At 43.5% G+C, this 9,296-nt stretch overlaps 1 protein-coding gene across 1 annotated transcript; it reads left to right on the forward strand.

The window, feature by feature from the left end:
• The first annotated feature begins 6,106 nt into the window (after positions 1-6,106).
• On the forward strand, positions 6,107-8,854 carry LOC146688770 (E3 ubiquitin-protein ligase TRIM39-like). Its single transcript, XM_085436565.1, has 2 exons — positions 6,107-6,625; positions 6,985-8,854. Exon 2 carries the CDS (start codon positions 6,994-6,996, stop codon positions 8,623-8,625), a length of 1,632 nt encoding a protein of 543 aa, XP_085292691.1. The 5' UTR covers positions 6,107-6,625; positions 6,985-6,993; the 3' UTR covers positions 8,626-8,854.
• The last annotated feature ends 442 nt before the right edge of the window (positions 8,855-9,296 follow it).

Below are 9,296 nucleotides of genomic sequence, written 5' to 3' on the forward strand. Positions count from 1 at the left end.
AATGCAGGTCGCAACAAAGCCAGATTTGACCGACGAGTGGTTGAATCAACATTGCAGAGTGGAGACAGAGTTCTTGTACGAAATGTGAAGCTGCGTGGAAAACATAAGCTGGCAGATAAGTGGGAAACGGATGTTTACATTGTCCTTAAGCGAGCTGGAGAAATGCCGGTCTACACAGTTAAACCTGAGGGTAAAGATGGACCTGTGCGGACTCTACATCGTGACTTGCTTCTCCCATGTGGATTTCTGTCAGCAGCTGCAGAACCCGAGACAGTCAAAACCCATCCAAACAGGAGACCCAGAACAAGGCAGTGTTCTGTTGTCGAGGGGGAAGATGAAATTCCCTCTGATATGGATGATGTATCTGATTGGACATTTCGCCCTCTCATTACATCAAAGTCCGACGTATATGTCCCAGTACATGAAACTCACAAGTTGAGTAAACCTCCTTGTGTGGTCAGACAATCAGCAGAACCAGAGGTGCCTACAGTTTCACTTCCACCTGATCCTCCTGCCACTAAATCCCTTGTAGAGGAAGGTGAAGGAATGATTCAGGATGTACCTGACCGTGACAACTCACCTGAACGTGACAACTCACCTGAACGTGACAACTCACCTGAAGCAAACATATTGCATGGGCTTGACTCAGCCAAAGGACTTCCTCAAAGTTCAGAATTGCAGCAGTCTGAGGAAGCTCCTCAAGATGATGGGACGAGCTCTGATGCAGCATGTGAAGAAGGATTAAGTGATGTGAACAGACCTGTTACTGAACAGCCTGAACCTGTGATGATCCAGAATAATGGACTTCAAGATACTGAGCCATCTCTTCGTCGTTCTAACAGATTGCAAGCAAAGCCCAAGAGACTGCATTATGTGACACTTGGGAATCCTCTGATAACGGTGGTGAATTCTCTTTTTCAAGGCCTAAGTGAGGCATTGACTAGCTCTTTAAATGGATTTGAAGATCCAACTAGTAATTATGTTGGAAAGGTCAAAGCAGTGTAACTCAGTGCCACCCTGCAGATGCCCAGGGACGGGCATACCATCAAGAGGGGAGGGTGTAACCCACATAAAATGGGGGTACCACTTTAAGGACTGATATGAGGAGAGATGGACAGCCTGCCCAACCAATCGAAATGCACAGGTCCCAGTATGTTTTGACCAATGGGAGAGCAGTCTGCCGCTGTATGTCCCACCTACGTGCTCTGTGTTTGCTGCTATGTGTGGAGGTAGTCGCGTGCTGGCAGGAGAAAAGAGAGACTGAAGCTTTTGAGCTGGAAAAAAAGTATTAGATATAAGTTGCAACCAACTGTGTTGCACATAAGTTCACTGGTTATCAGCTACCTTTCATGTTAAAAGTAGCCACAGTGAGTAAGCAGGCAAATGCTGCATTTTTCTGGTGACTTTAAAAAGTACCGCGTGGAGCTAAACTGTTAGCCTTTGTTAGCTCTGGTTGCTATCAACTGCCTGGAAGTTCATCTCAATCTGCTTCCAGAAGTAAGAGCCCTGCATTTTCCGACCGAGAGACACTATGCCATTGTCTTCGGCCGTGATGCGCTGAGATCGGTCAGGTTTTTTTTGTATGCTGAATTGTTCCTGAGGTGGATTCCTCCAGTGAAATAGGATTCCTCCAGTGAAATAGATGGCGAGCCTTCCCACCTGGACTTAGAGAGACTGAGATTCGCTTCTTTTCCACTTGATGATCTGCTGCACCTTGCGGTGTGGTAGGACTGTATCACTCACACTTTCACGCACAGCTGGTTATACATAAGACCACTGACTGACATTCTTTCATCCCTATTTTCTTTCACACCCTAGGAATTTTTTGGACTTTACCCCTTGGACATTTTTTATTTGGGACTTTAAATAATGAGCTGTTGTGTAGAGCATTCTCCACATGTGAAAAGAGTGTGAAATTTTCATTTGAATGTGCATTGGATTTGTGTAATCTGTTTCTATAAGAGTTAAGGAGTCAGGTTACTAGGGTGCACCCGAGCATTGAAACCCGAACATTGAAAACCAAAAATAACACTTGGCCAAGTCATTGCTTTAGTAGTTTGTGTTTTACTTTTCTTTTCATTTTTGTAAGTTTCCTTTCTACCATTGTAAAGTGTCTTTAACCTGTGCTTGTCAACCTTATGGTTTATGTCACTAAAGTTGGACGGTTCTTTTGAGTTACATTCTTGTCTCTGTGTCTCATTTGAACACACCCCTGTGCTCCTATAGTCGAGCCTATTGGCCCATTGATATATTCTTTTCAACAATTCCCCTTACTGTGTTACAGAAACCCTACACGAGACAACGTAACCAATGGAATTCCTGGGACAAGAAAACCCTTTCACCACGATAAGGAAGCGAATTGCAGAGGGGATGAGTCGGGCATCTCACAAGGATGCCTCCTGGGTGAGGTGTTCTGGGCATGTCCCACTGGGAGGAGGCCCAAGGGCAGACCCAGGACACATGGAGAGATTATATCTCTCGGCTGTTCTGGAAATTACTTAGTGTTCCCCAAACTGGAGGAAGTGGCTGGGGAGAGGGAGGTCTGGGCTTCTGTTCTCTTAGGCTGCTGCCCCCGCGACCCGGCCCCGGAAAAGTTGAAGAAGATGGATGGATGGATTTCTTTGTAAGTAAGAAAATTTACACATTCATTACAGCATCAATTAATTCTTTTCCCCGCTGTACCTATTTTAGTGGTATTCTAATCTCAATCCAGCTAGCCAGCATTTGTACCTGACCTGTTTCACAGCACTTAGCAATGCAAAATATTACTGTTGAGTCACTCTCAGCAGCATCAGTCTGACAGCCAGTTGCCAGGAAAATGCCAAAGGGGAGGATTCTGTGCAAAGGACAAGGATGATGACTACACAAAGGCAGATTGCATAATGATAAAACAAACACAAGTTGTTTCCATTATTATTTATCACATCCCCCTCTTTCCACTTTGTTCTTTTCCCTGCTTCTGATATCACTTTACTATTTAATCACTCCTTTTTTTCCCTCCTTCTCTTTTTTGTCCTTTTGTCCTGCTCCACCTCTTACCTCTTACTCTCAAACAGGTGATGCCAAAGCATCATAATGCACGTGCTTTTTAAGACTCTTTATGCCCTCCTTCCTTTCCGATTACTCCTTCTGTTAGGTCATTTGTTCTTTCCCACGATCTTCCTTACTTTCTCTTTGTTGCTTTTACCCCTCATCTCCTTTAAACAATTATTTTTACTGCTGTCCTCCTTGCTTCTTTTCCGCCTGCAATCATTATCTGCCCTTTCTTATTCCCTCCTCTCTTATTCCTCTGAGCCTCCAAGGAAAGCACCCAGTTGCCAGAATGATGTATCCTAGCAACAGTGACATCCCACCCATTCAGCATCAAGATGAGACGAATTTAATTTTTGGATGAAGAGGGAAGAGATTGTGATTGGACAGAGTGGAAAGGAGAGTAGAGGAGGGGGGTGAAGGGATACCCATCAGCTGATAATGGATCAGCTTTTAATGTCAGTACCCCATCTTCAATCTTAGCATTCAACAGCACTGCATGGGTGGCAGCTTTACTCAGATGCTTTCATTAAACCTAGTCCATGAATCCCTTGTTCAGTATTTTGCATAAGACAGTAACCACTAAGCAAAGAAATAATTAGCTCAGAAGCATAATACCCAAAGATACTTTTTGTTTGTTTGGTTTTGCATGAACAGGAACTCCTACTGGCAAATAAACAGCTCTTTCCAAAGATGCTGAAAAGAAATTCTCACTAGCTTGAATGAGCATTAAAAATGTCCCCTGGTTGGGAAGGGGCGATTGTGGCTCAAGAGTTGGGAGTTCGCCTTGTAATCGGAAGGTTGCCGGTTCGAGCCCCGGCTCGGACAGTCTCGGTCGTTGTGTCCTTGGGCAAGACACTTCACCCGTTGCCTACTGGTGGTGGTCAGAGGGCCCGGTGGCGCCAGTGTCCGGCAGCCTCGCCTCTGTCAGTGCGCCCCAGGGTGGCTGTGGCTACAATGTAGCTGCCATCACCAGTGTGTGAATGTGTGTGTGGATGGGTGGATGACTGGATATGTAAAGCGCTTTGGGGTCCTTAGGGACTAGTAAAGCGCTATATAAATACAGGCCATTTACCAAGAAAACAGAAAGGCTGTGCTAATAGAGACTGAAAGCAGTGGTGGTTCCTTACTCTAGGACTACTCTGTAGTCCAGATGTCAGTGTACTGGTAAAAGTAAAATCCATTTGAAGAAGGTCAGCAGCTTGTTTGTACATATGTGATTGTCAGTTTGTTCAATCCTAGAACAAAGAACTCTCCTTAAAAATATACAGTATATCAAACTTAACACAACATAAACATGAGCAGCAGAACTTTAGTTAGTGGTGAAGGAGGGCTTTCCTTGTTTTCCCATATAAAAAATATAGTTGGTAGGATCCAAAGACCACTACAATGCTTATTCTCTTTTTTATTTCAATTGCTAGACTCGTAAATGTATTTTGATACATGAAAAGGATAAGCGGAAGCGAATGGATGGATGGATGGATGGATATTGATATTATCCAGACACATAAAGGATTTATGCATTTAAAAAACAAAAGCAAGGTCTGCCTCACAAAGCACTGGATCATCAGTGTCTGGTGTGAGTTAGTTATAACTGTCTATCTGCTCTCAGACATGGGCTTTTGGGCGACCGTGGCTCAGGGGGTTGGGAATCGCATCTGTAACCGGAAGGTCGCCGGTTCGATCCCTGGGCTCTCCGTCCTGGTCGTTGTGTCCTTGGGCAAGACACTTTACCCTACTTGCCTACTGGTGTTGGCCAGAGGGGCCGATGGCGCGATATGGCAGCCTCGCCTCTGTCAGTCTGCCCCAGGGCAGCTGTGGCTACAACTGTAGCTGCCTCCACCAGTGTGTGAATGTGAGAGTGAATGAATAGTGGTATTGTAAAGCGCTTTGGGTGCCTTGAAAAGCGCTATATAAATCCAATCCATTATTATTATTATTTTGGGTCCTGTTGAGAACTTTGAAAATGGACTAGTTCTTATACAGCGCTTTTCCACTCTTCTGAGCACTCAAAGCGCTTTACACAACTTGTGCATTCACCCATTCACACCCATTCACACAAGCACAACTGACATTCACACACATTCATACTCCGATGAATGCATCGGAGAGCAATTTCGGGTTAGTATCTTGCCCAAGGATATTTGGCATGCAGACTAGGGGAAGCCGGGAATCGAACCACCAACCTTCCGATCAGTAGATGACCTGCTCTACCACCTGAGCTACAGCCACCCAAGAAAGCACAAGAAGAAAAGTAAGAAGCACATCCCATCTTTGCTTTGAAAGATGAGGTAAAGAAGAAACTTAAGAATTTGAGGAGAAAACCATTAAAATTCAGTAGATCCTGAAGAGAAGAGAAGAGAAGAGAAGAGAAGAGAAGAGAAGAGAAGAGAAGAGAAGAGAAGAGAAGAGTGTTCTGGAGGTACTTTCTAGAATATATAAACACAGTGTGCAGAAGGTAAATTTTTAAGGTAAATTGTAAATGGACTGTTACTTATATAATGCCTTTTTGCTCTAACAGAGCATGCAAAGTGCTTTTCCCCACTAGCCTCATACAACCAAACACACACACACACATTTATGCAGGTGCTTGTTTCTACCCCTCAGCCCCTTGTCTAACATTTGTGCACAGATTCACACTCCGACTCTGGGTTTAGTATCTTGCCCAAGGATACTATGGCATGCAGCTAGAAGACTCAATCCACTGACAGAAGGTAAAACAGGCTGACACTGGCTCTTTTGTTGCATGTAAAAAACATAACTCCTCTAATTATCTCTGCCAATAACAATACATAGCTGGCTAATGTGTCGATCTCTTGAAGGACAGATCAAGATGCCAGAAATAATTACTTTGATAGTATTCAATATAACTTGATCAAATACGCCAAGAGGAGAGCCTTATTATGTAAAAAGTGAAGATACTGGTTGTGGTCTAATCTTGAGTCGTATTGTATCATTATATCAAGAAGCCTGTAGCTTTGTTCCACAACAGGAAGTTAGCATGGTGCTAGTAAAGCTTGGACACAAGCCTCTGATTTTAAAAGGGTGCGTCTGTTTTGCATATGTTAACAGGGAGATTGGGCTGGACAGCTGAGCATTGCAGTGAAGACTGAAGGCAGGAGGAGGGGAGCTGTGACACTGAAATGCCAAAGCCATGAATGAATGAAAGAGCTAAAGATTAGGGAAACAGTACAGAATCCATCTTCAGCTTAATATAGGTTCATATATAATATATATTGTAGAACTGATCTCAACCAGGGTTGTTTTTTTTTTTGTTTCATTGCCTGATTTTGACCCAAAACATTTGATTGTTTGGTTGCTTCGTTTATTGTCTCGTTCTCTATATTCTTGTCTTTTGGGTAAGAAGACAACTCAAAATCTACAGCTAGGAGTGAGAAACTCCTGGTGCTGGCAGCAGGGCTGTTATGTAATTCATCTGAAATAATATTATTCACATTGTGTCAAAGAGCACTATGTCTTTAAAATGATGACAGTTTACCTGCAGTGAGAGGCGGAGCTTCACTGGAAAGAAGGAAACATGAGAACATGACTGAAGGAAAAATGAAAGTAAACACAAGACTCATCTGAACCCAAGGTGAGGCTGATCCTTACAACTCTCTGAAAAACTTCCAGTAAAGTGTCGCTGACACGACTAAATCTTCGACAAGTACGCGCAAGTAGAGATTTTTTTTAATCCAAAGAGCTGTTTAAACAGCCAGCATTCACACATATTCAGCATATTACAAGATGTGAATCTGTCTCCTGAATAGTTTTGCTTTTAAATAATTTCCCCCAGGGATCAATAAAGTATTCTGATTCTGATTCTGATTTCATTCTTAATTCAAAGAAATAAACTCATAGAATTCTTTGAAAATTATTCAACAAAATGTTGGTGCATACTTTAAAACGTTTTAAATTTACTGCTGCCAGTCACACTTTCACTTTTGCTCTCAGCGTGACACCATGGCAACCAGCTATCTGTCTGAAGATCAGTTTCTGTGCTCCATCTGTCTGGAGGTCTTCACTGATCCAGTCACCATCCCGTGTGGACACAACTTCTGCAAGACCTGCATCACAGAAAACTGGAATATTAGTCTCTGCTGTCAGTGTCCACTGTGTGTTAAGGTTTTCCACAGCAGACCAGAGCTGTGCGTCAACACCATCTTATCTGAGATGGTGGATATGTTCAAACAGTCCACCGTAAAGAAAAATGGCAGAGCAGAGGAACAGCAAGCCGAATCAGGAGAAGTTTCATGTGAGGTGTGCAGTGAAACCAAGATGAAGGCTGTGAAGTCCTGCCTGCAGTGTCTGACTTCCTACTGTAGGACTCACCTGGAGCCTCATCGCAGAGTCACAGGCCTGAAAAGGCATCAGCTGATTGATCCTGTAAAGAACCTTGAAGACAGAATGTGTAAGGAGCATAACAGACCTTTAGAGCTCTTCTGCAAGACTGACCGGATGCCAGTGTGTGAATTTTGCAAGCAGTCCAATCACAAGGGACATCTCACCATTCCTTTGAAGACAGAATATGAGCAAAAGAAGGCCGAAGTGGAAGCAAGAGAGGGTAAAATTCATCAGATGATCAGAGAAAGACAAAAGAAAATAAACAACTTCAGAGAATTGTTAACATGCAGCAAGGAAGCTGCAGAGAGAGAGAAAACAGTAAGTGAGCAAATATTTGACAGTCTGATCAAGTGTATAGAAGAAAGTCGGAATCAGCTCGATGGTGTGATCGAAGGGATGCAGAAAACAACAGAGAGCCAGGCTCAAGGCTTCATCAAAGAGCTGGAGAAAGAAGTGTCTGAGCTGAGGATGAACATCTCTGAGCTGGAGCAGCTCTCACACACTGGAGACCACCTCCAGTTTCTCCAGAGTTTACCATCCCTGAACCCTGTTCCACCCACCAAAGACTGGACCGAGGTCACAGTTCACTCGTCATACGAGGGGACTGTGAAGAAAGCTGTTGCTCAGCTGGAGCAGACACTCAGTAAAGAGATGAAGAAGCTGCACGATGATGTGGAGCTGAAGAGGGTTCAGCAGTACGCAGTGGATGTGACTCTGGATCCCGACACAGCACATCCTAACCTCGTCCTGTCCGATGATGGGAAACAAGTATCTAGTTGTAACAAAAGGCAGAATTTCCCCGAGACCCCCAAGAGATGCATTTATTATGCAAATGTTCTGGGAAAGCAGGGGTTTTCCTCAGGAAGATTTTACTATGAAGTTCAGGTCAATGAAAAAACTCAGTGGGATTTAGGAGTGGCCAACGAGTCAATAAACAGGAAAGAGAAAAAGCCACTGTGTCCCAAAAATGGCTACTGGACCATTCGGCTGAGAAATGGAAATCAGTACAAAGCTGTTGTTGGCCCCTCAATCTGTCTCAGTCTGCAAGCAGAACCACAGAAAGTGGGCGTGTTTGTGGACTATGAAGAGGGTCTGGTGTCTTTTTATGATGTAGGAGCAGCAGCTCTCATCTACTCCTTTACTGGCTGTAACTTCACTGAGAAACTCTACCCATTATTCAGTCCTTGTTTTGATGAAGCTGGTGCAAACTCCACCCCTCTGATTATCTCTTCTGTTCTTCCAAAACATTAGACGCAGTATTTATTTCTTTTTAGACAAACTACTGGTCAAAATATGTTCGTATGGCAAAAGAAGTCTGTGTGAATGAAATGACTTGGTGTGGTGGTGGGAATGTTGTGTTTGCTTCAGTGGAGTGGGCAACTTTAAATTCTGTGTTCTGTGTTTGTTTTAAAGCTGAAGCTGAACTCTTAAGTTCTGTACTAACTTATTTGTTTTCATATATTTTTGTTCAATAAATTATTCAAATATACAGTTTGCTTATCCTTGTCAGTATGCAGTATTTCAACTCAAAATGGGGAAAAGAAAAATCAACTTGTAGATCAGACAATTGAAGACACGAGAAAAGAAAAGTGTCATGGTCCGTTGGAGTGTCTGGAGGTTTTCCATCTGTGGCTGCGGGTCCTCCCCTTTTGGATGGGACCTCCCCTGCCTCACCTGCAATCCAATCTGCAAGCAATCAGCGGGAGAGCGATTTAAACCTGTGCAACCTGCCTTTCCTCGCCAGTTTATTATGCTCACTAAGGCAGTTTTAAGTTAGCACTCATAAGCCGGGAGGTCTCTTTAGCCTGGAGGCTGTAGTATCCATGTTTTCCAAGAGCAATTTTACATTTGAATTACTCTGAGCACATAACGATTTTTCACTTTGCCTCAGTCCATTTTTAAATTAACTCTGACCCAGTTAA

Source organism: Copadichromis virginalis, linkage group LG17 (genome assembly GCF_057382275.1).
Source record: "Copadichromis virginalis isolate Kocher_CV1m ecotype Utaka linkage group LG17, C_Virginalis_male_GT1.1, whole genome shotgun sequence".
NCBI classification, from domain to species: Eukaryota; Metazoa; Chordata; class Actinopteri; order Cichliformes; family Cichlidae; genus Copadichromis; species Copadichromis virginalis.